The sequence below is a fragment of the Mustelus asterias genome, chromosome 8, assembly GCF_964213995.1.
Source record: "Mustelus asterias chromosome 8, sMusAst1.hap1.1, whole genome shotgun sequence".
Lineage (NCBI taxonomy): Eukaryota > Metazoa > Chordata > Chondrichthyes > Carcharhiniformes > Triakidae > Mustelus > Mustelus asterias.
In genome coordinates this window covers 7622175-7650118 of record NC_135808.1, presented here as the reverse complement: position 1 = coordinate 7650118, position 27944 = coordinate 7622175, and the positions used below count along the sequence as shown (strand labels likewise).

The window sequence follows — 27944 nt, the reverse complement described above, 5'->3', positions numbered from 1 at the left end:
CAGGCGCTGGAGTGTGGCGACTAGGCAATTTCCACAGTAACTTCATTGCGGTGTTAATGTAAGCCGACTTAAACTAGGGGCAGGAGAAGGCCATTTGGCCCTTCGAGCCTGCTCCGCCATTCATTACGATCACGACTGATCATCCATCTCAATATCCTGATTCCCCCTTCCCCTCATATCCCTCGAACCCTTTAGCCCCAAGATCTAATTTCTCCTTGAAATCACACAATGTTTTGGCCTCAACTACTTCCTGTGGTAATGAATTCCACACATTCACCAACCTCTGGGCGAAGAAATTTCTCCTCATCTCAGTTTTAAAAGGTTTACCCCTTATCCTCAAACTATGACCCCCTAGTTCTGGACTCCCCCACCATCGAGAACATTCTTTCTGAATCTGTGAACTGCAGATGGGGGTGTAGTGGCAATGTCACTGGGCTACTAATCTGGAGCAGTGGTCTTCAAACTTCCAGCCGGATGCGGCCCACCACTGGCTGGATGTGGCCCGTGGGCCGTAATTTGGAGACCCCTGATCTGGAGGCCCAGACCAATAATCTGGGAACAAAAGATTCAAATCCCAGTTGATGGGATTGAAATTCAATAAATATAAAAGCTGGAATATGTGAAGCTAATCTCAGGAATGGGGACCTGGGCAAGATTGTTGTTAAAACAAAAATCCCATCTGGGTTCACGATAATGTCCCTTTAGGGAAGGAAATCATAGAAGCCTGAAATGCAGAAGGAGGCCATTCGGCCCATCGAGTCTGCACTGACTACAATCCCACCCAGACCCTAGCCCCACAGTTCCAAGTATTTACCCTGATAGTCCCCCTGACACTAAGGAGCAATTTAGCATGGCCAATCCACCTAACCCGCACATCTTTGTATTGTGGGAGGAAACCGGAGCACCCGGAGGAAACCCACGCAAACACAGGGGAGAACGCGCAGACTCCACACAGACAGTGACCCGAGGCCGGAATCAAACCCAGGTTCCTGGCGCTATGAGGCAGCAGTGCTAACGCACTGTGCCACGGTGACGCCATGGTGACACTAATAAATAAACTTGAACTTTTATGGGTCTCGGTGTAGCACGTATATGCAAAGGAACATCTAAATCAGACGGTGACCCAAGCCTGGAATCAAACCCAGCACCTAGTGCCTCCTTGCACTAGGAGGCAGCAGTGCTCACCACTGTGCCACCGGGCTGCCCAAAGAAATCTGCCGTCCTGACCCGGTCTGGCCTGCGCGTGACTCCAGGCCCCACATGTGGTTGGCATTTGACCAGCACTCAGCTGAGATGGCAATTAGGGATGGGCAACAAATGCTGGCCTTGCCAGCGACGCCCGCGCGTCCCAGGGCTGTAAAAGGAGGTTTTATCAGGGCCGCATCTGCCCTTTTCCAATCTGGGCCCACTTGTGGCTTGTTGTCATGGAAACCTCCAGACCGCACTGGCTTTGTACTGAGGCTGGGGCCTTTTTTTTTGTCGTTGCTGCTTTTAGATGCGAGAGAATGTGGGTGAGTAATGCTTCCTGGTAGACTTCGCTGTCCCTTTAACTCTTGCATGGCCGCACGGTGCAGTCCGAATTGCAAAGCCACGGGGCGGAACCACTGGGGGGGGGAGCTTCCAGGAATAGGGCACGGGAATGGGAAACTCAGCCTGCCTCACCCCACCCCGGGAGGCACAGACGCAAAGATTGAAAAATGAACTGCGAGTTTGGCCGCAAATAGGCTCTGATTCTGGGAGGCAGTGGCAGAGATTGCAAGAATAAAACCCCGGCGGTTCCCCCTGTTGAAAGCACCCTTCCTCCCCCTCTCCCCACCTACTAACTGATTCAATCGTGAACAAGCAGAGTCCATTCAGCCCCTCGAACCTGTTCCGTGGCTGAACTGTCTCATGTGGATGTGGTTGGGACTACGGGCGGAAGTTCACGCCGGCGGGGTTTTCCAGTCCTGTCGCAGCCAACGGGTCTTTGACTGACTCGCCGCATTTTAGTGTCCCACTATGTGTTGGTTAGATGGATTGGCCATGGGAATTGTGTGGGGTTATGGAGATAGGGCAGAAGGGGGTGGTGGTCTGGGTAAGATGCTCTTTCGGACAGGTGGTGCGCATACACCGAATGGCCTCCTGTCGGGATTCTACGGATCTTATTGAATGGCAGAGCAGGCTCGAGGGGGCTGAAGGAAAAGCCTTTCAGACCAGTATGCTTATTTCCTCGTTGTAATCTTTCCTCCTTCTGGGTGGCCTATTCCTGCTCCCAATTCATGCGTTCCTTTGCATATTTGTGCTACACCAAAACACACTTAAGTTTAAAGTTTAAGTTTATTTATTAGTGTCACCACGGCGGCACGGTGGTTAGCACTGCTGCCTCACAGCACCAGGGACCCGGGTTTGATTCCGGCCTCGGGTCACTGTCTGTGCAAAGTCTGCACATTCTCCCCGTGTCTGCGTGGGCTTCCTCCGGGTGCAGGTTTCCTCCCACACTCCAAAGATGTGCGGGTCAGCTGGATTGGCCATGCAAATTGACTCTAGTGTTAGGGGATTAACAGAGTAAATATGTGGGGTTATGGGGATGGGGCATGGGTGGGATTGTGGTCGGTGCAGACTCGATGGGCTGAATGGCCTCCCTTTTCACTGTGGGGGTTCTATACTATTCTACTAACACTGCAATGAAGTTTCTGTGAAAATCCCCTAGTCGCCTGTTTGGCTACACTGAGGGAGAATTTAGCACGGCCAACCCATCTACCCAGCACAGGGCAAGCAGACAGTGCAGGAATCGTCGCGGGCGGGATGCAAGATTTGATGGACCATTTGACGGTCCATCGAGCTTAGCTATGAGGAGAGATTGGGTAAACTGGGGTTGTTCTCCCTGGAAAGACGGAGAATGAGGGGAGATCTAATAGAGGTGTACAAGATTATGAAGGGGATAGATCGGGTGAACAGTGGGAAGCTTTTTCCCTGGTCGGAGGTGACGATCACGAGGGGTCGCAGACTCAAGGTGAGAGGGGCGAAGTATAACTCAGATATCAGAGGGACGTTTTTTACACAGAGGGTGGTGGGGGCCTGGAATGCGCTGCCAAGTAGGGTGGTGGAGGCAGGCACGCTGACATCGTTTAAGACTTACCTGGATAGTCACATGAGCAGCCTGGGAATGGAGGGATACAAACGATTGGTCTAGTTGGACCAAGGAGCGGCACAGGCTTGGAAGGCCGAAGGGCCTGTTTCCTGTGCTGTACTGTTCTTTGTTCTTTGTTCTTTGAGCTGGGGAGGGGGTGTTTCTGGTCTTGGGGTGGGCAACACAAAGGAGTAACAGCCCCTGGGTGTCGTGCTCGAGTTTTCGGAGTGGGGTGGTCTCGAACCCACAAATGTCTAACTCCGGTCTGGCCCTGTCCAATCTAGCACCCGCCCCCCCACTGCCCCACTGAAATCTCCTCCCCCCAAACCCCACCCCCGAAACATTGAGATAGTGACTGGCTGAGGAGACTGCCAGGTTGATCATTTTACTTGGCCCCTGTGCCTCAAAGCAGGCACCCTACCCCCTCCCGCCTCCCCAGCTCTGTGCAGTTTCACTTTTGCTCTAATGTCATTGCGAAACTCAGTAAGGAACAATGTTGCCTTTTTAAGTGGAGAGGGGACAGAAAAAAGCAACTGAATTGTAAGCATCTTCTCGAGACGTCACCAAAGGGAAGTTAAAACTGCCCTTTCGGACTCATTGTTTCCTGATGTTCTGATATATAAAAATAACATCGAGGTCACTGTCCAAAAGACAGCAAGAGACGGAGAGGTTAAAGTAATCCCAACCATGAACCCGCAAGGTAGGAGATGAATGATTCGATGTTCTCCCTTTGTCTGTCCTTTGCTCGTGAGACCTCCAGAATACTGAAAGGCCTGGATAGAGTGGACGTGGGGAAGATGTTACAATCAGTCGGTGGACTAGGACCTCAGGGCACAGCCTCAGAGTAAAGGGACGATCCTTTAGAACCGAGATGAGGAAGAATTTCTTCAGCCAGAGGGTGGTGAACTGTGGAATTCACAGAAGGCTGGGGAGTTTATTAGTTCATTTTATTAGTGTCACAAGTAGGCTTACATTGACACTGCAATTAAGTTAGTGTGAAAATCCCTTAGTCGCCACACTCCAGGTCACTGAGTGTATTTTAAGACAGAGATAGATATGTTCTTGATTGGGAGCGGCACAGTGGCACAGTGATTAGCACTGTTGCCTCACAGCACCAGGGACCCGGGTTCGATTCCCGGCTTGGGTCACTGTCTGTGTGGAGTTTGCACGTTCTCCCTGTGTCTGCGTGGGTTTCCTCCGGGTGCTCCGTTTACTCCCACAATCCAAAGACGTGTGGGAAGGTGGATTGACCGTGCTACATTGCCCCTTGTTGTTCGTCCATCGTCGTTGATGAGGACCTCGACACCATTAGTCATTATGAGGCTGGATGCGGTGTGTCCGAAGATGACTGATCAGGCCAATTCGGGCACGGAATGTCCTGGCACATATTGGGCAGACTTGTGTAGGCGCTGTAGTTGTTACGCTGTGGCTGTGGACTTGTGCAGCTAGCGCTTAAGTTGTCCTTCAGCATTGCACCTTGCTTCATAAGCTTGACAGCCCTTGTGGATGAGGCAGCGCCAGGTAGGGCGGTTTTGTGCCAGCGTTTCCCAGGTGGTCGAGTCTATGTCAAGCGACTTCAGGGAGGCCTTGAGTGTGTCTTTATAACGTTTCTTCTGCCCTCCATGCGAGCGTCTTCCAGTAGAGAGTTCCCCAAAAAGGAGCTGCTTGGGTATGCGCTCGTCCGGCATACGGATGACATGACCTGCCCACCGGGTCTGTGCTCTCATCAGCAGCGTGTGGACTGATGGTAGACTTGCTCTAGAGAGAACTTCAGTGTCTGGTACTTTGTCTTGCCATCTGATGCATAATATTCTGCAAAGACAAGTCATGTGGAAATGATTGAGCTGTCTTGCATGCCTTCGACACACAGTCCACGTTTCACAGGCATACAGGAGGGTAGTGAGTACCACGGCGCTGTACACCTTCAGTTTTGTTGCTGGGCTGATTCCTCGACGTTCCCATACAGTGGAACGCAGTCTACCGAAAGAAGAACTTGCCTTTGCTATTCTGCAGTTAACTTCTGTATCAATAGTCACTGCTCGGGAGAGAGTGCTGCCAAGATAAGTGAACTGGTCCACTGCGTGTAGTTTCTGCCCTTTGATTGTGATTATGGGTTCTGTGTGCGGTGCATGAGGAGCAGGCTGGTGCATGACTTCAGTCTTTTTAATGTTGATGTTGAGTCTAAAGTTGTCACAAGCTGTGGAAATTTTGTCCATACCGACTTGCATCTCTGGCTCTGAGCCAGTATACAGGACGCAGTCATCAGCAAAGAGGAAGTCTCTCAGAACAGTCTCCTTCACTTTGGTAATAGCTTGACGTCTTCTCACATTGAAGAGGTTCCCATCCACTCTGTACTTAAGGCTGATTCCAGCAACACTGTCCTGGAAGGCATCATTCAGCATGGCAGTAAACATCATGCTGAACAGTGTGGGTGTGAGCACACAGCCCTGTTTGACGCCACTGGTGACTGGGAATGCCTCAGAGGATTCTCCGCCGTCCAGTACTCTGGCCATCATGCCATCATGGAACTGGCGTACCATCTGAATGAATTTGCGGGGGGCAGCCGAACTTTGACATGATCCTCCACAGGCCTTGTCGGCTGACAGTGTCGAAGGCTTTCGCGAGGTCAACAAAGATTGTGTAGAGCTCGCGATTCTGCTCCTGACACTTCTCCTGAAGTTGGCGTGCGGCAAAAATCATGTCAATAGTCCCGCGACCTTTGTGGAAGCCACACTGTGACTCTGGAAGCAGACCCAGCTCCAGATGAGTGATCAGATGATTTAGCAGGACTCTTGCGAGGGTTTTTCCTGCGATGGAGAGCAGCGAGATTCCTCAATGGTCGTCCCATACTTGCCGATTGCCCTTCCTCTTGTAGAGGTGTACGATGGAAGCGTCTTTAAGTTCCTGAGGAATGGATCCTTGCTTCCAAAAGGACAGGAACAACTCGGTGAGCTTCTCGATAAGTACAGGACCAGCAGCTTTGTAGATCTCTGCGGGTATGGCGTCTGTCCCTGGGGCTTTGCCACTAGATAGCTGGCTAACAGCTTTTGTGACTTCGGCTACTACCGGTGGGTCATCCATGGCGCTGTTGATATCGACCTGGGGAATCCTGTCTATCGCCTCATCGTTAATAGATGACGGTCAGTTGAGGACGGCTTCAAAGTGTTCAGCCCATCTCTGCAGGCTCTGAGCCCTCTCTGTAATGAGAGTTGTACCATCTGTACTCAGGAGGGGGGGACGCCCGAGAGATTGAGGTCTGTAAAGAGTGTTGAGGGCCTCATAGAACCGTTTGAAGTCGTTTATGTCAGCGTATCCCTGTATCTCATCTTCCTTGGCGCTTGGCCAGGCATCCTGCATTTTACGCAGTTTATTCTGGACTGTCCTGTGGGCACTGGTAAAAACATTTTTCTTGGCAGCTGATGATGGGTCGTTCTGACAGGCACGATGAAGACGGTGCTTTTCAACAAGAAGAGCCTGTATCTCCTCATTGCTCTCATCGAACCAGTCGTGCTGCTTGCGGGTAGAGGGCCCCAGCATCTTCAGTGCAGATGAATGGACAGCATCGCTGAGGCGTTCCTAGTCCCCCTCAGCTTGCCCCCTGTAGTCCCCCTGACGTAAAGGGGCAATGTTGGGGTGTATGGGGTGTCAGGGAGGGGTAGTACCTCTGGTGGGGGAACATGTCGCGTCCTTTTTAGGGCGGTTTGTCCACCATTGGTCCCCACCTGGCACTCAGCTCTCACCTCTGGCTCCCCGTAGCTGTTTGCATGCGACAGCGGCCACACCCCGGGCAACGGCTTCGACAAGCTGGCTAAACCAAGTTAGGGTAGCCGACGGGTCTCAACCCTAGGTGAGATTGGGAGATGTCTCTCCCAGCATGTGAAGACAGACTCTGGCGGATCGAGATGATGAGACCAATGGAAGGTCCAACTGTCAAGAAGGCCGTCTCCGCAAGTGTTGTGGAACGCTAAGAGCAGGACAAGACACAGTGGACGTCCTGGTCACCCACTGCACCTAGTCCCATCTCCAGCCGTCTCGAGTCTGTCTTGCCACTGGATCCAGATGGGAATTGGGAAGAGAGAGTGAGGCTGACGCTGCGCAACTCTCCCTCACTTTAATCCAAATCACGCGCTAGTCTCGACACCATCATCATCATTATCATCACCGTCCTGTTCAACCTTTGAAGTCCTGTGGCGATGGGTGAGCGATGAAGCAGCAGGTGTGGATACACTGGGAGCTGTAGTCACGGACCTGCACACAGGTGGCTCAGGTCTAATGGTCGTTTTCCGCTGACCGAAGCAGCAGTGAAACTCGGCGTCTATCTGGGCGAATGAGCAGCCCTCTTCAGGAACGCACTGCTCACCTCCGTAGAATGAGGAAGGAGCTAGAAAAGGTGCCCTAAGCATTGCCTGCTTCACTACACCCTGGCCAGTTTCCCGCAGCTGGCGGGGACCCTGTCTTGCGGTCACACAAACAAAATAAAACACAAGGTGACACCGCTCACCATTGGCACTTGGAACGTGCGCACGCTTTTGGACAACCCTACAGCAGACAGACCAGAGAGAAGAACAGCCTTAGTTGCTAAAGAGCTAGCAAGATACAACATTGACATTGCAGTCCTGAGTGAAACTCGTCTTGCCAACGTAGGTCAGCTGACTGAAACTGGAGGTGGATGCACTTTTTTCTGGAGCGGTCGCGGCAGCGATGAGCGTCGTGATGCTGGAGTTCGATTCGCCGTCAGGAGTCACCTTGTTCGGAAACTTGCTCGTCTCCCCAAGGGTGTGAACGACCGGCTTATGGCATTACAGATTCCGCTGCAGAACAGAAGTCAAGCCACCCTGATCAGCGCTTATGGCCCCACAATGAACAACCCGGACGAGATGAAAGAAAAGTTGTACGAAGAACGAGACGCCCTATCAGCAGTGAGCAGTACCGACAAGCTGATCTTGCTTGGCGACTTCGATGTAAGAGTAGGGTGTGACTCTGCATTCTGCCCGGGAGTCGTTGGGAGGCATGGAGTGGGCAAGTGTAACAGTAACGGCCTACTCTTAATGAAGACCTGTGCAGCACACGCCCTCCTCATCACCAACACAACCTTCCGTCTGCCTACCTGTAACAAGACCTCCTGGATGCACCCCTGCTCTAGGCACTGGCATCTTATCGACTATGTCATTCTCAGGAGCAAAGACAGGCAGGACGTCAGGGTGACCAAGGCCATGTGTGTTGCTGACTTGGACAGATCACAGGCTCATTGTCTCCAAAATGAGGCTCCGCATCAGACCCAAGAGGTGACCACAAGGAAGCAAGGTTATGAAAAGAATCAACGTGGCCAAGCTAAAGAACTCCAGCATAGCTTCAGCACTGGCTGAAGACTTAGAAACCAAGCTTGCTGACTTACACCTCACAGGCAGCGCTGAGGACGACTGGGAACTCCATTGCCCCTTAATGTCAGGGGGCCTAGCAAGGTAAATGCGTGGGGTTAAGGGGATAGGGGCTGGGTGGGATTGTGTTCGGTGCAGACTCGATGGGCTGAATGGCCTCCTTCTGCACTGTAGGGATTGTATGATAAGGAAGGTCCATTCAAAAGTCTGACGGCAGCAGGGAAGAAGCTGTTCTTGAGTCGGTTGATACATGACCTCAGATATTTGTATCTTTTTCCCAACGGAAGAAGGTGCAAAAGAGAATGCTCGGGGTGCGTGGGGTCCTTAATTATGCTGGCTGCTTTGCCGAGGCAGCGGGAAGTGTAGACAGAGTCAATGGATGGGAGGTTGGTTTGAGTAAAGGACTGGGCTCCATTCACGACCCTTTGTAGTTTCTTGCGGTCTTGGGCAGAGCAGGAGCCATACCAAGCTGTGATACAACCAGAAAGAATGCTTTCTATGGTGCATCTTAAAAGTTGGTGAGAGTCGTAGTGGACATGCCACATTTCCTACTCCCAGTTTCCCACAAAGGAAGTTTTAAAAAAAGTGCTGATGGATGAGAATTCGTCGTGAGGTAATCTCGAGTCTATGTTTGACGCCAGTGTCTGTGAGCTATTTGCAAGTCTTCTGCCACATTGTGTTTGTTTTTGAAGGACAGAACGCCTGTCGGAGCATTGTTGTTCTAAGTCGCAAACATTATTGCCAAATGTGCAGGAAGAAACAAGTTTGAAGTGAACTTCACAACGTTTGTGAAGGGTGAGCTGTGTGTTTCATTGTCTAAAATGCTGCATGGGCCCGCAATTCTCTGTCTTGGAGCTACTACCCAAGAGAATCCAAAGCCCAGAACGTCTGCGGATAAGGGAAACATTACCGGAAATTCGGCATGTCCAGTACGACTCTCACCAACTTTTACAGATTCACCATAGAAAGCATTCTTTCTGGTTGTATCACAGCTTGGTATGGCTCCTGCTCTGCCCAAGACCGCAAGGAACTACAAAAGGTCGTGAATGTAGCCTAATCCATCACGCAAACCAGCCTCCCATCCATTGACTCTGTCGACACTTCCCGCTGCCTCGAGAAAGCAGCCAGCATAATCAAGGACCCCACGCACCCCGGACATTCCCTCTTCCACCTTCTTCTGTCAGGTAAAAGATACAGAAGTCTGAGGTCACGTACCAACCGATTCAAGAACTGCTTCTTCCCTGCTGCCATCAGACTTTTGAATGGACCTACCTTGCATTAAGTTGATCTTTCTCTACAGCCTAGCTATGACTGTGACACTACATTCTGCACTCTCTTGTTTCCTTCTCTATGAACGGTATGCTTTGTCTGTTTAGCACGCAAGAAACAATGCTTTTCACCATATACTAATACATGTGACAATAATAAATCAAATCAAATTAAAAGGATTGATTCCGGGGATGAAAGGGTTGACGTATGAGGAGAGATTAACAGTTTGGGTTTATACTTGCTGGAGTTTAGAATGAGAGGAGATCTGATATAGGTATATAAAATTTTAGAAGGGATTGATAGAGTCCACGTAGATCAAATGTTTCCTCTTGTGGGCAATCTTGAACAAGAGGTCTCAGGTATAGATTGCGAGGTGGTAGATTTAAAACTGAGATGAGGAGGAACTACCTCTCACAGAGGGTGGTGAATTTGTGGAACTCGCTGCCCCATAGCGCGGTTGGTTGAATGGTTTCAAGAAGGAGATAGATATATTTCTGATAAAAAATGGGTTAGAGGGATGCGGGGAACAGGTAGGAAGGTGGATTTGGGACTATGCTAAATTGCCCCTTAGTATCCAATGATGTGCAGGTTAGGGGGATTAACTACGTCAAATGTGTTTTAGAAGTGTTAGAAAGCCTGCAGTGCAAAAGGAGACCATTCAGCCCATCGAGTCTGCACCAACAACAATCCCACCTAAGCCCTATTCCCGTAACCTCACATGTTAATCCCTCTAACCTATGCATCCTGGGACACTAAGGGGCAATTTAGCACGGCCAATGCACCTAACCAGTGCATCTTTCAGACTGTGGGAGGAAACTGGAGCACCGAAGGAAACCCACGCAGACACGGGGAGAATGTGCAAACTCCGCACAGACAGTGACCCAAGCCGGGAATCGAACCTGGGTCCCTGGTGTTGTGAGGCAGCAGTGCTAACCACTGTGCCGCTGTGCTGCCTGGGATTTATGACAAAGAAGCGGGACATTCGGCCCATACAGTCCATGCCTGCTTTTAAGCTTCACTCAAAGGACAAAGAGCACAACAGCACAGGAACAGGCCCGTCAGTCCACCAAGACTGCGCCAATACATGGTTCCTTTACCTTCAACCCCCATCGTTGCTCTTCCCTTTCTCCTCCCCTTCTCCCCCCAATTCCCCCCTGCCAATTGCTTTGAATCTTTTACGTTTCTTATGGATTGGCCATGCTAAATTGACCCTAGTGTCAAGGGGGCTAGCAGGGTAAATGTGTGAGGTTTCGGGGATAGGGCCTGGGTGGGATTGTGGTCGGTGCAGACTTGATGGACCGAATGGTCTCCTTCTGCACTGTAGGGATTCGATGATTCTATGACATTTCCTCTTACTCTTCTAAACTCCAGTGAATGTCATCCTAACCAACTTAGTCTCTCCTCACATGGCAGACCTGCCACTCCAGGAATCAGCCTGGGTGCTTCATCCCAATGAAGGGACGGCTGTACAAATATATTGGTTAAAAACTTGAAAGGGAAAGAGTGGAGCTCCAGGGTTATGGGGAATGAGCAGGAGACTGAGGGGACAGCACCGCCAAAGGGCCATGATGGGCCGAATGGCCTTCCTATCTATGAATGCCGGAGGATACTGTGAATCGTGCATTGTGAAATCATCATTAAACAGCCCAGCTCCTGGTCTTAAGATCGAGGGCAGGTCATTGATGCAGCAATCAACAAAGAAAGGGCCGTGTGAATGTAATTCTCCCTGTGTTCTTGCAACATCTCGTGAGTCAACCACAACCTTTCTCTCAGCCATAACTGAAACCATTTGAGTGTTTTGACCCCCCACTGACCTCTTGTGGGGAAGAACATAACCAGATGTCTTCACTCGAAGATGGTCACCAAGAAATCCGATCGGGAATTCGGAAAAAAGTTCCTAACCAAAGTGTGGTAAGGATGTGGAACTCGTGACCGCAAGGGGTGGTTGACATGAATAGATTGTGTGATATAAGGGGAAGCTAGGCAAGCAAGTGAAGGAGAAAGGTTAGGATGGTAGATATAGTTGAGTAAAGGCGGGAGGAGACTCAAATTAGGGTGCAAATTATACAGTAAATGGCAGAACCCTTGGGAGGATGCAGAGGGATCTGGGCGTACAGGTCCATGGATCCCTTAAAGTGGCAACACAGGTGGATAAGGTGGTCAGGAAGACATACAGCATAAAATCATAGAATCCCTGCAGTACAGAAGGAGGCCATTCAGCCCATTGAGCTTGTACCGACCACAATCTCACCCAGGACCAATTCCCGTAATTTACCCTGCTAATACTCCTGACACTAGGGTCAATTTAGCATAGCCAATCAATTTAGCATGGCCAATCAACCTAGCCCGCACATCTTCAAACTGTGGGAAGAAACCGGAGCACCCGGAGGAAACTCATGCAGGAACAGGGAGAACGTGCAAACTCCACACAGACAGTGACCTGAGGCTGGAATTGAACCCGGGTTCCTGGCACTATGAGGTAGCAGTGTTAACCACTGTGCCACCATGACGCCTTCATTGGTTGCATAAATGTTGGCAAGTTATGTTATAGCTGTATAAAACTTAAGTGAGGCCGCATTTGGAATATTATGTGCAGTTCTGATCGCATTTGGAATATTACGTGCCGTTCTGATCGCATTTGGAATATTACGTGCAGTTCTGGTTGCATTTGGAATATTACGTGCAGTTCTGGTCGCATTTGGAATATTACGTGCAGTTCTGGTCGTATTTGAAATATTACGTACAGTTGGTCGCCACACTACCAGAAGGACGTGGATGCTTTGGAGAGGGTGCAAAGAAGGTTTGCCAGGATGTTGCCTGGTCTGGAGGGTTTTAGGGATGAAGAGAGGTTGGATAAACTTGGACTGTTTGCACTGGAAATAGTGAGACTGAGGAACATAGATAGTCTGGATAATCAGAGGCTTTATCTCAAGATGGAAGGATCGACACAAGAGTGCACAGGTTCAAGATGAGATGGGAAGTTTAGGGGAGACGTGTGGAGACAGTTTTTCATACAGAGGGCGGTGGGTGCCTGGAATGCACTGCCAGTGGAGATGGGGGAAGCAAGCACATTAGCAACATTCAAAGTGTATCTTAATAGACGTATGAATGGGAGATGAAGAGGGAGATAGAAACCGCGTATTGGTGCAGCCTTGCTGGGCTGGAGGGCCTGTTTCTGTGCTGTTTTGCTCTTTGTTCTTTGTTTTTTGAGTGAAGCCTAAAAGCAGGCATGGACTGGGCCGAATGGCCTGCTTCTTTATCGTAGATCCCAGGTAAGGGGTCACAGGCCTATCAATAGCCCAATGCCCCAGGAACAACCGAAGTCATATTGCTACACAAATACCTAAATATCTTAACAATCTGCGTCCAAGCTCCCTCTACACTGTCCAATCAAACACTCCCAGGACAGACCCACATTTGACCTCTTTTTAACTGAATGAAAGTTGGCCACAGTTTACTTGGATATTCTAACTGCATCTTAAATGTAATTTGAATCAGTGAAACTCATCCCAGTTCCTACAGTGCCGGTTAGAGATAAAATAAAATAATTCCCTGCACTGTTCCATCAAACACTCCCAGGACAGGATCAGATACAGAGTAAAGCTCCCTCTGCACTGTCCACATCAAACACTCCCAGGACAGGTACAGCACGGGGTTAGATACAGAGTAAAGCTCCCTCTGCACTGTCCCCATCAAACACTCCCAGGGACAGGTATAGCACAGGGTTAGATACAGAGTAAAGCTCCCTCTACACTGACCCCATCAAACACTCCCAGGGACAGGTATAGCACAGGGTTCAATACAGAGTAAAGCTCCCTCTACACTGACCCCATCAAACACTCCCAGGGACAGGTATAGCACGGGGTTAGCTACAGAGTAAAGCTCCCTCTCCACTGTCCCACCAAACACTGCCAGGACAGGTACAGCATGGGGTGAGATACAGAGTAAAGCTCCCTCTACATTGTCCAATCAAACACTCCCAGGACAGGCACGGCACGGGGTTAGATACAGAATAAAGCTACCTCTACACTGTCCCATCAAACACTCCCAGGACAGGTACAGCACGGGGTTAGATACAGAGTGAAGCTCCCTCTACACTGTCCAATCAAACACTCCCAGGACAGGTCCAGCACGGGGTTAGATACAGAGTAAAGCTCCCTCTACACTGTCCGATCAAACACTCCCAGGACAGGTACAGCACGGCGTTAGATACAGAGTAAAGCTCCCTCTACACTGTCCCCATCAAACACTCCCAGGACAGGTACAGCACGGGGTGAGATACAGAATAAAGCTACCTCTACACTGTCCCATCAAACACTCCCAGGACAGGTACAGCAGAGGATTAGATACATATGAATCTCATTCTACACTGTCCCCATCAAACACTCCCAGGACAGGTACAGCACGGGGTTAGATATAGAGTAACGCTCCCTCTGCACTGACCCCATCAAACACTCCCAGGACAGGTACAGCATGAATTAGATACAGAATAAAGCTTCCTCTACACCGTCCAATCAAACATTCCCTGGACGGGGACAGCACTGGGTTAGATACAGAGTAAAGCTTCCTCTACAATGTCCAATCAAACACTCCCAGGACAGGTACAGCACGGGGTTAGATACAGAGTAAAGCTCCCTCTACACTGACCCCATCAAACACTGTAAGAAGTCTCACAACACCAGGTTAAAGTCCAACAGGTTTATTTGGTAGCAAATACCATAAGCTTTCGGAGCAATGCTCCTTCGTCAGATGGAGTGGTCTCTGACCACTCCATCTGACGAAGGAGCATTGCTCCGAAAGCTTATGGTATTTGCTACCAAATAAACCTGTTGGACTTTAACCTGGTGTTGTGAGACTTCTTACTGTGCTTACCCCAGTCCAATGCCGGCATCTCCACATCATGACTCCCATCAAACACTCCCAGGACAGGTACAGCACAGGGTTAGATACAGAGTAAAGCTCCCTCTGCACTGACCCCATCAAACACTCTCAGGACAGGTACAGCACAGGGTTAGATACAGAGTAAAGCTCCCTCTACACTGTCCCATCAAACACTCCCAGGACAGGTACAGCAGAGGATTAGATACAGATGAAGCTCATTCTACACTGTCCCCATCAAACACTCCCAGGACAGGTACAGCACGGGGTTAGATATAGAGTAAAGCTCCCTCTACACTGTCCCATCAAACACTCCCAGGACAGGTACAGCACGGTGTTAGATACAGAGTAAAGCTCCCTCTACGTTGTCCCATCAAACACTCCCAGGACAGGTACAGCACAGGTTAGATACAGAGTAAAGCTCCCTCTACACTCCCCATCAAACACTTCCTGGACAGGTACAGCACGGGGTGAGATACAGAGTATAGATTCTATTCCACTGTCTTGTTGAGATTACTTATTTCACTATTAGTTTCTATTGTTGAATATTTCAGGTGGTAAAGCCTACAGAATCCTTAAAGCAAAACAGGATGACCGCCTGGAAGCAATCAATCAGGTACGGAGAAAGACAGAGATAAAACCTTATTCTTCTTAAGTGTGTGCTCATTGAGGTAAGGATTGGTAATCTTGGAAAGTGAAAGTGTTTCTATTCCAGGCACCAAGTATTAGCTTGAAGCATCACCAAGACCATTTCAAACACTCCCTGGACAAATACAGCATGGATTACATACAGAGTAAAGCTCTCTCTACACTATCCCCATCAAACACTCCCAGGACAAGTACAGCACGGGGTTAGATACAGAGTAAAGCTCCCTCTACACTGTCCCCATCAAAAACTCCCAGGACAGGTACAGCACAGGGATAGATACAGAGTAAAGCTCCCTCTACATTGTCCCATCAAACACTCCCAGGACAAAGTACAGCACGGAGTTAGATACAGAGGAAAGCTCCCTCTACACTGTTGCCATCAAACACTCCGAGGACAGGTTCAGCACGTGATTAGATACCAAGTAAAGCTCCCTTTACAATTTCCCCATCAAACACTCCCAGGACAGGTACAGCACGGGGTTAGATACAGAGTAAAGCTCCCTCTACACTGTCCCCATCAAACACTCCCAGGACAGGTACAGCACGGGGTTAGATACAGAGTAAAGCTCCCTCTACACTGTCCCCCATCAAACACTCCCATGCGAGGTCATAAAATATCGACCACAGTCTCAGAATAAGAGGTAGGCCATCTAGGACCGAGATGAGGAGGAACTTTTTCACACAGAGGGTGGTGAATCTTTGCAATTCCCTGACCAGTGGGCTCTGGATGTTCAGTCGGTGAGTGTGTTCAAAGCAGGGCTTGGTAGATTTCTAGATATCAAGGGATATAGAACAAAGACCAAAGAACAATACAACGCAGGAACAGGCCCTTCGGTCCAACAAGCCTGCACTGATACATGGTCTCTATCCCTCTTTTTACCTCCACTCATATCTCTATCAAGATAAACCCTGAATGTTGCTATTGTGCCTGCTTCCACCACCTCCTCTGGCAGTGCGTTCCAGGCACTCACCACTCTCTGTGTGAAAAACTTCCCCCGCATGTCTCCCCTAAGCTTTCCCCCTCTAACCTTCAACCTGTACCCCCTTGTAATTGACACATCCACCCTTGGAAAAAGCCTCTGACCATCCACCCTGTCTATGCCTCTCATAATTTTGTAGACCTCTATCAGGTCTCCCCTCAGCCTCCGACTTTCCAGTGAAAACAATCTGAGTTTATCCAACCTCTCCTCATATCTAAAACCCTCGAGACCAGGCAACATCCTGGTGAACCTTCTTTGCACCCTCTCCAAAACTTCCACGTCCTTCTGGTAGTGTGGCGACCAGAACTGCACGCAATACTCCAAATGCGGCCTAATTAAAGTTTTATACGGCTGTAACATATGCGGTTAGAGTGAGAAAAATGGCATCAGGGTAGAAGATTAGCCATGATCCAGTTGAACAGCAGAGCCGGCCTGAGGGGCCGAATGGCCTTCCCCTGCTCCTGAGCTTATCCTGTGTTCCCATGAGAGGAGTAACCCCCAAACTCTTCCCATGTGCATCTCCGGGTGACCGTGGATGGTTCTGGCTGCAGGGTTTGCAAAATGAACGGTGACACTTCCAGTTCCTGTGTCTGAAATGTTCTAAATTTTTGACAGCTGTGTGTATTTTTCTCTCTCAGCACGGCAGCTGAGAGAAACCCAGCAGCAGATTCCCAGCCCCCTGCTCTGCTGTGCGAGGCGAGCTGTGGGCGACATTTCCTGTGTAGCGAGCGTGTGGGTGCGCAGTGGATCCAACGGCCCCGTCGACGTGTTGTGCTTGCTGCTGAATATAAAGCATGTGATTGCAGGAAAGAGGGCGGAATTGAAACTTGAAAACATAGCAGAATCTAACTTCTTCAAACACACACACACACACACACACACAGAGAGGCAGAGAAATGTTTGTTTTAATTCTTTCACAGGATGTGGTAGGTTGGTGACTAGGCCAACATTTATTGCCCATTCCTAATTGTCCTTCAGAGGAGGGTGGTGAGCCGCCTTCTTGAACCACAGCAGTCCATGCGATGTAGGTACACCCACAGTGCTGTTAGGGATGGAGTTCCTGGATTTTGACCCAGTGGCAGTGAAGGAATGGCTGATATAATTCCAAGTCAGGATGGTAAGTGACTAGGAAGGGAATTTGCCAGTGGTGGTGTTCCCATGAGACGGGCGGCACGGCGGCACAGTGGTTAGCACTGCTGCCTCACAGCGCCAGGGACCCAGGTTCAACTCCGGCCTTGGGTCACTGTCTGTGTGGAGTTTGCACATTCTCCCTGTGTCTGCGTGGGTTTCCTCCGGGTGCTCCTGTTTCCTCCCACATTCCAAAGATGTGCGGGTTACTTGATTTGTCATGTTAAATTGCCCCTTAGTATCAGGGGGATTAGCAAGGTAATAAATAGGGTTAAGGGCGGATAGGGCCTGGGTGGGACTGTTGTCAGTGCAGACTCGATGGGCCAAATGGCCTCCTTCTGCACTGTAGGCATTCTATGATTCTTTCTCTTTCTAAATGATAGGTGTTATGGGTTTGGAAGGTGCTTGTCAAAGGAGCCTTGGTGGGTCGCTGCAGTACATCTTGTATATGGTACACACTGCTGCCACAGTGCGTTGGTTGTGGAATCATAGGATCCTACAGTGCAAAAGGAGGTCATTCAGTTCATTGAGTCTGCACTGACCACAATCCCACCCAGGCCCTATCCCCGTAACCCCATGCATTTACCCGGACACTACGGGGTAATTTAACATGGACAATCCACCTAACCCTCACATCTCTGGACTGTGGGAGGAAACTGGAGTACCCGGAGGAAATACACCCAGACATGGGGAGAATGTGCAGACTCCGCACAGACAGTGACCCAAGCTGGGAATCGAACCCAGGTTCCTGAAGACAGCAGTGCCAACCACTGTGCCACTAAGCCGTGGAGGGAGTGAATGTTGAAGGTGGCAGATGGGGTTCCAATCAATTTGGCTGCTTTCACTCGGATGGTGTCGAGTTTCTTGAGTGTTGTTGGAAATTTGTCTTGTGCAGTCGCGGGCAATGGATAGAATCACAGGGGCTACCCATTCCATCCCATCTCCCACCACCTTTATTCAGGATTCATTGCAGACACCAGCGGCAATTTCAACCCCAAAGGGTTGGGGGTTGGCGATGAGCACTGCTGGAGAGAAGAGGAAGGGGTATAAGTGAACTGACATGATTTTTAGTTTTTATTCTCTCATGGATTGTGGGCTGTCAATGCAGAATTTATTTCCTATCCCGAGTTGCCCTTAGGAAGGTGGCAGTGAACTTCCTTCTTGAACCATTGCAGTTCCTGAGGTGAAGGTACACACACAGTGCTGGTTAGGGAGGAAATTTTAAAAAACAATTCATTCTGGGGACATAGGCATCACTGGCTGGCCAGCATTTATTGCCCATCCCTAGTTGCCTGAGGGCAGTTGAGAGTCAACCACATTGCTGTGGCTCTGGAGTCACATGTAGGCCAGACCGGGTAAGGACAGATTTCCTTCCCTGAAGGCCATCAGTGAACCAGATGTGTTTTTCTGACAATCGACAATGGTTTCATGGTCATCAGTAGAATCTTTATTCCAGATTTTTTTATTGAATTCAAATTCCACCATCTGCCGTGGTGGGATTCGAACCCGGGTCCCCTGAACATTACCTGAGTTTCTGGATTAATAGTCTAGCGATAATACCACGAGGACATTGCCTAGAGGATTTGACCCAGCGACAGTGGCTGATATATTCCCAAGTCAGGATGGTTTTTGATTTGATTTATTATTGTCACATGTATTAGTATACAGTGAAAAGTATTGTTTCTTGTGCGCTATACAGACAAAGCATACCATTCATCGAGAAGGAAATGAGAGAGTGCAGAATGTAGTGTTACTGTCATAGCTAAGGTGTAGAGGGAGATCAACTTAATGCAAGGTAGGTCCATTCAAAAGTCTGATGGCAGCAGGGAAGAAGCTGTTCTTGTGTTGGTGAGTTGGAGGGGAACCTCCAGATGGTGGTGTTCCCAGGTATCTGCTGCCCTTCTCCTTCTCAATTGTCGAGGCTGTTGGTTTGGAAGGTGCTGTCAAAGGATCCATGGTGAGTTCCTCCAATGCATCTTATAGACAGTACACACTGCTGCCACTGTGTCTGATGAAAGAGGGAATGCATTTTTGAGGTGTTGTGTGGAAGCTGCTTTGTCTGGGATGGCGTCAAGCCTGTTGAGTGTTGTTGGAGTTGCACTCATCCAGTCAAGTGGCGAGGATTGCATCACACTCCTGACTTTTACCTTGTAGATGATGGGCAGCATATCCACTTCAGTAGCAATAATAGGAAGGCAGATTATTATTTGAATGGGTGTAAATTGAGAGAGGTGAATACTCAGCGAGACCTTGGTGCCCTCACGCATCAGTTGCTGAAAGTAAGCACATAGGTACAGCAGGTAGTAAAGAAGGCAAATGATATGTTGGCTTTTATAGCAAGAGAATTTGAACATAGAAATAGGGGATGTTTTGCTACAATTGTATAAGGTGTTGGTGAGGCCACATCTGGAGTATTGTGTGCAGTTTTGGTGGCCTTATCTGAGGAAGGATGTTCTTGCTATAGAGGGAGTGCAGAGAAGGTTTACCAGGCTGATTCCTGGGGTGGCAGGTCTGACATATGAGGAGAGACTAAATTGGTTAGGATTATAATCATTGGAATTTAGAAGAGTGGTGAATTTGTGGAATTCACTACCACAGAAAGAAGTTGACGCCAAAATGTTGTGTGATTTCAAGAAGAATTAGATATAGCTCTTGTGGTTAGAGGGATCAAAGGCTATGGGGGGGGAGGCGGGGTCAGGATATTGAATTTGATGATCATCCATGATTAAAATGAGCAGACTCGAAGGGCTGAATGGCCTACTCCTGCCTCTAGTTTCTATGATGTGGAGAAGGGCTGAATGGCCTACTCCTGCCTCTAGTTTCTATGATGTGGAGATGCCGGCGTTGGACTGGGGTAAACACAGTAAGAGTTTTAACAACACTGGTGTTAAAACTCTCACTCCAGTTTCTATGACAGCCTTTGGTGATCACGAGGTTACCCAGTACAGGATTCCTAGCCTTTGATCTGCTCTTGTAGCTACAGTATTTACATAGCTAGTCCAGTTCTGTTTCTGGTCAGAGGTAACCTCTCAGGATATTGATGTTGGGGCAATCAGTGTTGGTTATATAATTGAATGTGTTATTGACTGCCAAAACTAGCCCTTTACGATAGGGGAAAGCCAAAGTTCAGAGTTCGGGGATAAAGCAAAACAACATTACAGTTGAGCAAAGGTTCACAACAAGTTGCATTTATGCCTTTATTGTCATTAAAACAACATCTCAAGATGCTTCACATGGATGATTGACAGGTTAAATGTGAGGCAGAGACACATAAGGAGACGTTAGGACAGAAGACCCAAAATTTAGTCAAAGGGATAAGTTTAATGGAGCATCTTAAAGGAGCCATGGAGAGGTTTAGGGAGGGAATCCCATAGCTTAGGGCCCAGGCAGCTAAAGACACTGCTGCCAATAGTGGGGCGATTCAAATCCTGAGGCACAGAAGGGCAGAGTACAGACAATCCAGAGAATTTTAGGGGCCGGAGGAGGTGGCAGAGAAATAAGGAGAGAGTGAAGGTGAAGGGTGAGGTAGATTAAGGAGCAGTGGTTAGATGAGGTCACGCAGAAACTTCAAAAGCCTGTAGATTGTAGAAAGACAGCAAGACTCAGGTACAGAAGATGATCTTCAATTTGGAGATAATGGGATAAAATGAGTTAGGGAACGAAATAGCATAATGAGGCAGGTGGGTAGAAGTCTGACTTTGGCGGTGGTACAAAACTTGCCTTATCTCATTGATGACCTATAGTGTTCAATTGTCTGTGTTTGGTTGTGTGAGTCTGGTAACTTATCTATGCTCACTGTGCTCGATTAGTTAAGCCTGGGTGTTGACTCAGAGCAAAGTAAACAAAGTGAAACTACCAGAAGCTGGGTTGTAAGCATGAGTGCAGATAATTGAGACTGCAGATAGACACACAAACACTGTAAATAAATGTTCTTACATACTTAGAAACTTGTGTCATCTTACACTGCTCTACGATATATAAAATATACAACGCATCCATCACATTTTATTGGATAATCACAGCACTGAAGCAGCTTGGGACACTTTGCATTAAAGATGCTGCAAGATTTGTTTTCATTCATTAGTGGGACAAGGGTGTCGCTGGCTGGTCAACATTTATTGTCCATCTCTAGTTGCCCGAGGGCAGTTAAGAGTCAACCACATTGCTGTGGATCTGGTGTCACATGTAGGCCAGACCAGGTAAGGACGGCAGGTTTCCTTCCCTAAAGGACATTAGTGAACCAGATGGGTTTTTCCGACAATCGACAATGGTTTCATGGTCATCAGTAGATTTTTAATGCCAGATATTTTTTATTGATTTCAAATTCCACTATCTGCCATGGTGGGATTTGAACCCGGATCCCCAGAATATTAGCTAAATTTCTGGATTAATAGCCTGGCGATAATACCACTAGGCCATCACCTCTCCATAGCGGTTGTTGTCAAGAGAATGTCCATCTGAAATGTAGTGTTCTACCCCTCAGCACTAACCACCCTGACATTGATGAGTACAGAATGAAAGAGTGGGAGGGCAACATCATGTCATAATTGAAGTAATATTGTTTCAACAATTCTGCTCCTTCAAATACTTGGCTACGGGTGGCCCAGCGGCCCAGCGGTTAGCACTGCTGACTTACAGCGTCAGGGATCCGGGTTCGATTCCCAGCTCGGGTCACTGTCTGTGCAGAGTCTGCACATTCTCCCTGTGTCTGCGTGAGTTTCCTCCGGGTGCTCTGGTTGCCTCCCACAGTCTGAAAGATGTGCTGGTCACGTGCATTGGCCATGCTAAATTCTTCCTCAGTGTACCTGAACAGGCGCCGGAGTGTGGCGACTAGGGGATTTTCACAGTAACTTCATTGCAGTGTTAATGTAAGCCTACTTGTGACACTAAAAGATAAACTTTAAAAACCTTAAATTGCCCGATAATATCCAAAATAGACCGAAAGATGTGCTGGTTAGGTGCATTAGCCATGCTAAATTCTCCCTCAGTGAACCTGAACAGGTGCTGGAGTGTGGCGACTAGGGGATTTCCACAGTAACTGTTATTGCAGTGTTAATGTAAGCCTACTTGTGACAGTAAAATAAACTCAAATTTGTCCTTTTGTAGGATTTCTTGGTTAACCCGAAGTACAGCACTGATGAAGACCTGGAAGATAAACTCAAAGCATTCAAACGTAACTCTTTTGTTCACTGCTGTTTTGGTACAGATTGATGAGTATGAGATTTGAATGTGGGGGTGGTGGATTTTAGCTTGTTCAGTTGTTGGGGGCTGCGGGGGAGAGGGTGGGGTGGGGTAAAGCTTTCTAAATTGCTGCTCAGAAAGTTCAGGCGAAGAGTGATGGTCATTCTCATGTGTGGGTCTACCTTCCCCCCCCCCGCGCCCCCCCCCCCCTCCCCCCCGCCCCCCCAACAGCTCTAAGAAAGTCACTCAGGCACCGGCTCACCCAAGTCCCGTTCGACCCACATTGACACCCCCCCCACCCCCCGCCATCCCAGCAATGCCTCGATTTTAGAGTTCTCATCCTCAATGTCAAATCCCTCCCAATGCCTCGTCCACAGCCTCTCCAAGTAACAGCCATCAGTCCTCCATTGCTCTGGGATCTCTGCACTCCTCCAAGTCTGGCAAGTTGGGCATCCCTGATTTTCATCCTTTCTCGAATGATAGCCACTCCTTCATTGGGCTGCATGGTGGCACAGTGGTTAGCACTGCTGCCTCACAGTGCCAGGGACCCGGGTTTGATTCCCGGCTTGGGTCACCGGCTGTGCGGAGTCTGCATGTTCACTCCGTGTCTGTGTGGGTTTCCTCCGGGTGCTCTGGTTTCCTCCCACAGTCCAAAGATGTGCGGGTTATGTTGATTGGTCGTGCTAAATTGTCCCTTAGTGTCAGGGGGACGAGCAGGGTAAATGCGTGGGGTTACGGGGATGAGGGAAGGGTGGGATTGTGGTCACTGCAGAGTCAATGGGCCGAATGGCCTCCTTCTGCACTGCAGGATTCTATGATTGTCCTGGGCCACAAGCGCCGGAATTCCTTCCCGAAATTCCTTCTCCTCTTTTAAGATGCATCTTAAAATGTTTTTTATGAATGAATTTGTATTTATATTTAATTCCCATCAAATCTCAGCAAATGCTCTTTTATTCTGTTGCTTTCCAGAGAAGTACATGGAGTTCGACCTCAATAACCAGGGAGAGATTGGTGAGTTTTACATTTCTCGGTGGTCGCCGGACATGGTGAAAGTGTTTTGTGATTCCTCTCCCATTACCCTACGTTCTGCTCCCATTACCATAGAACCATAGAATACCAACAGTGCAGAAGGAGGCCATTTGGCCCATCGAGTTTGCACCGACTCTCTGAAAGAGTATCTTATCTAGGTCCTCTTCCCATCATCTTAATCCCATGCGTTTACCATGGCTAATCAACCTAACCTTTGGATATTATCGGGCAATTTAAATTTTTCAAAGTTAATTTATTAGTGTTACAAGTAGGCTTACATTAACACTGCAATGAAGATACTGTGAAAATCCTCTAGTTGCCGCACTCTGGCACCTGTTTGGGTACACTGCGGGAGAATTCAGCATGGCCAATGCACCTAACCCAGGTCCCTGGAGCTGTGAGACAGCAGTGCTAACCATTGTGCCACCGTGCCACCATGGGATTCCGATGGGAATTTCCGAGGAAGAGGACTGGGAGTGGCTGCAGATGCCGAGGGGTCAAGGGACGGGTGTCAGATGTCAGCTAGGCTGTGTCACGTCGACACATGACACATAGTCAGAAGATTTTTCCCAGGGTGGAAGAGTCAATTACTAGGGGGCATAAGTTTAAGGTGCGAGGGGCAAGGATTAAAGATGTACAAGGCAAGTATTTTACACAGAGGGTGGTGGGTGCCTGGAACCCACTGCCGGGGGAGGAGTGGAAGCAGATACGATGGTGACTTTTAAGTCTTGACAAATACATGAACAGGATGGGAATAGAGGGATATGGTCCCCGGAAGGGTAGGGAGTTTTAGTTCAGTCGGGCAGCATGGCTGGTGCAGGCTTGGAGGGCCGAAGGGCCTGTTCCTGTGCTGTAATTTTCTTTGTTCTTTGGCACAGTGTCAAAACCTTTTCTCTCCTCCTCTCACTCAGATATCATGGGGCTGAAGAGGATGCTGGAAAAACTGGGAGCAGCCAAGACCCACCTGGAACTGAAGAAGATGATCAAGGAGGTGGCGGGAGAGATGGGCGAGACCATCTCGTACTTGGACTTTGTGAAGATGATGCTGGGAAAACGGTCTGCCATTGCCAAGATGTAAGTCCCTCTTCCAGCAATTCAGAGGACGTGCAGTCGGCCGATTCCTGGGATGAAGGGGGTTTGTCTTAGGAGGACAGGTTGAGCAGGTTGGGCCTGTACTCATTGGAGTTTCGCAGAATAAGAGGTGATCTTATTGAAACATCGAAGATTCTGAGGGGGCTCGAGAGGGTGGATGCTATTTCCTTCCACCGGCAGTCTAGAAACTAGAGGACATGGTTTAAAATTTAGGGCTTCCCAGTTAAGAGGGAGTTAAGAGGGAATTCTTTCACTTGGAGTGTTGTAACCGTCTGGGGGTGATTGTTGGGGACAGTGTAGAGGGAACTATACTCAGTGTCTAACCCCGTGCTGTACCTGTTCTGGGAGTGTTGATGGGACAGTGTAGAGGGAGCTTTACTCTGTATCTAACCCTGTGCCGTACCTGTCCTGGGAGTGTTTGATGGGGACAGTGTAAAGGAAGCTTTACTCTGTATCTAACCCCGTGCTGTACCTGTCCTGGGAGTGTTTGATGGGGACAGTGTGGAGGGAACTATACTCAGTATCTAATCCCATGCTGTACCTGTCCTGGGAGTGTGTAATGGGGACAATGCAGAGACAGCTTTACTCTATATCTAACCCTGTGCTGTACCTGTCCTGGGAGTGTTTGATGGGACAGTGTAGAGGGAGCTTTACTCTGTATCTAACCCTGTGCTGTGCCTGTCCTGGGAGTGTTTGATGGGGACAATGTAGAGACAGCGTGACTCTATATCTAACCCCGTGCTGTGCCTGTCCTGGGTGTGTTTGATGGGGACAGTGTAGAGGGAGCTTTACTCTATATCTAACCCCGTGCTGTACCTGTCCTGGGAGTGTTTGATGGGACAGTGTAGAGGGAGCTTTACTCTGTATTTAACCCTGTGCTGTACCTGTCCTGAGAGTGTTTGATGGGGACAGTGTAGAGGGAGCTTTACTCTATATCTAACCCCGTACCTGTCCTGGGTGTGTTTGATGGGGACAGTGTAGAGGGAGCTTTACTCTGTATCTAACCCCTTGCTGTATCTGTCCTGGGAGTGTTTGATGGGGACAGTGTAGAGGGAGCTTTACTCTGTATCTAACCCCGTGCTGTACCTGTCCTGGGAGTGTTTGATTGGACATTGTAGAGGGAGCTTTACTCTATATCTAACCCCGTGCTGTACTTGTCCTGGGTGTGTTTGATGGGGACAGTGTAGAGGGAGCTTTACTCTGTATCTAACCCCTTGCTGTATCTGTCCTGGAAGAATGTTTGATGTTGAAATAAGTTATTCAGAAGATAAAATCTCTTCTCACTTTGTCGGAATAATACATTCTCACTGTCAGTGGGTGAAGTGAAGACGTGTATTTGAGATTCAGTAGGTGCCGGATTAAGCGAAGATGATGACATTGTTTCTGATTCTCTCCGCACAGAATTTTGTTGTACGAAGAGAAAGCAAAGGACTCCGAGAAGCCCACCGGCCTCCCGACGAAGAAAACCTTCAGCGACCTCCCATAATCCTCTTGTTTTGCCAGCGTTGACCTGAAGATGGGGCGTCTGACCCACACACGCCCTTCATTATAGAATCATAGAATCATAGAGTCATAGAGGTTTACAGCATGGAAACAGGCCCTCCAGCCCAACCTGTCCATGCCGCCCTTATATTTTTAAAAAACCCCTAAGCTAATCCCAATTGCCTGCATTTGGCCCATATCCCTCTATACCCATCGTACCCATGTAACTATCTAAATGCTTTTTAAAAGATAAAATTGTACCCACCTCTACTACTACCTCTGGCAGCTTGTTCCAGACGCTCACCATCCTCTGGTTGAAAAAATTGCCCCTCTGGACACTTTTGTATCTCTCCCCTCTCACCTTAAACCTATGCCCTCTGGGTTTTAGACTCCCCTACCTTTGGGAAAAGATATTGACTATCTACCTTGTCTATGCCCCTCATTATTTTATAGACCTCTATAAGGTCACCCCTCAGCCTCCTACGCTCCAGAGAAAAATGTCCCAGTCTATTCAGCCTCTCCTTATAACACAATCCATCAAGTCCTGGTAGCATCCTGCACTCTTTAGTTTAATAATATCCTTTCTATAATAGGGTGACCAGAATTGCACACAGTATTCCAAGTGTGGCCTTACTTATGTCTTGTACAACTTCAACAAGACGACCAAACTTCTGTATTCAATGTTCTGACCGATGAAACCAAGCATGCCGAATGCCTTCTTCACCACTAGTTTCACCTGTGACTCCACTTTCAAGAAGCTATGAACATGTACCCCTCGACCTCTTTGTTCTGTAACTCTCCCCAACACCCTACCATTAACTGAGTAAGTCCTGCCCTGGTTCAATCTACCAAAATGCATTACATCGCATTTGTCTAAATTAAACTCCATCTGCCATTTGTCAGCCCACTGGCCCAATTGATCAAGATCCCGCTGCAATTGGAGATAACCTTCCTCACTGTCCATTCCGACCCATCTAAATCTCTTCTGCTACCTTTCTCCATGTCCCATCTACCACTGCCCTGCTCTGCTCACTGACCTACACTGGCGCCTAGTTGGGCATTGCCCTAATTTTTAATGTCCTGATCCTCCCTCTGGAACTTCACCTGTTCTTAGATATTAGAGTCCCGACAGTGCAGAAGGAGGCCATTCGGCCCATCGAGTCTGCACCGACAACAGTTCCACCCAGGCTCGATCCCCACATAATTACCTTGCTCAATCCTTGACATTAAGGGGCAATTTAGCATGGCCAATCCAGCTAACCCACGCATCGTTGGACTGTGGGAGGAAACCGGAGCACCCGGAGGGAACCCATTCCGACACGGGGAGAACATGCAGAGTCTGCACGGACAGTCACCCAAGTCCGGAATCCTGCCTTCCTGGCGCTGTGAGACAGCAGTACTAATCACTGTGCCACCGTGCTGCCCGCCTAATAGTCCAAGATCAATATTTTAAAATAAATTAAACATAATTGATATTTCATTTAAAACATTAAATGATGTGATACATGAACAGTGTGATTAAAATCTTCCACATGCCCATTGTCATAATGTCTTTAACTTTATAATTTGAACTATGTACAGTAGCTTCAATACCATTTTTATGCAGATATTAGGAGCAAGAGGAAGTGGGTGAAATCCTTAATGAATACTCTGTATTGGTATTCACCAAGGAGAAGGACTTGACGGATGTTGCAGTGAGGGATTGACGTGTGAACGCTCTAATTTCTATATATCGAAGGAGGAAGTGTCGAGCATCTGAAATTGCATTAA

The 27944-nt window shown here is 48.6% G+C and overlaps 1 protein-coding gene across 2 annotated transcripts; it reads left to right on the top strand.

Annotated features, from left to right (window-relative positions):
* Window positions 1-3692: 3692 nt before the first annotated feature.
* Window positions 3693-27718, top strand: LOC144497824 (allograft inflammatory factor 1-like). Of its 2 annotated transcripts, XM_078219261.1 has the most exons (6): window positions 3693-3809; window positions 15189-15250; window positions 22497-22563; window positions 23541-23582; window positions 24512-24674; window positions 26094-27718. In XM_078219261.1, the coding sequence occupies exons 1-6, from the start codon at window positions 3797-3799 to the stop codon at window positions 26176-26178; spliced, it is 432 nt and encodes a 143-aa protein (XP_078075387.1). In that variant the 5' UTR covers window positions 3693-3796; the 3' UTR covers window positions 26179-27718. The 2 variants fall into 2 exon arrangements, with proteins under 2 accessions (XP_078075387.1, XP_078075388.1); XM_078219262.1 differs by lacking the exon at window positions 15189-15250 and having other exon boundaries at window positions 3718-3809; window positions 26094-27711.
* The last annotated feature ends 226 nt before the right edge of the window (window positions 27719-27944 follow it).

Coding starts and splice junctions, on each gene's coding strand:
- LOC144497824 (XM_078219261.1), top strand. Junction 23,583..24,511: donor CAATAACCAGGGAGAGATTG/GTGAGTTTTACA, acceptor CCTCTCACTCAG/ATATCATGGGGCTGAAGAGG. Junction 24,675..26,093: donor CGGTCTGCCATTGCCAAGAT/GTAAGTCCCTCT, acceptor CTCTCCGCACAG/AATTTTGTTGTACGAAGAGA.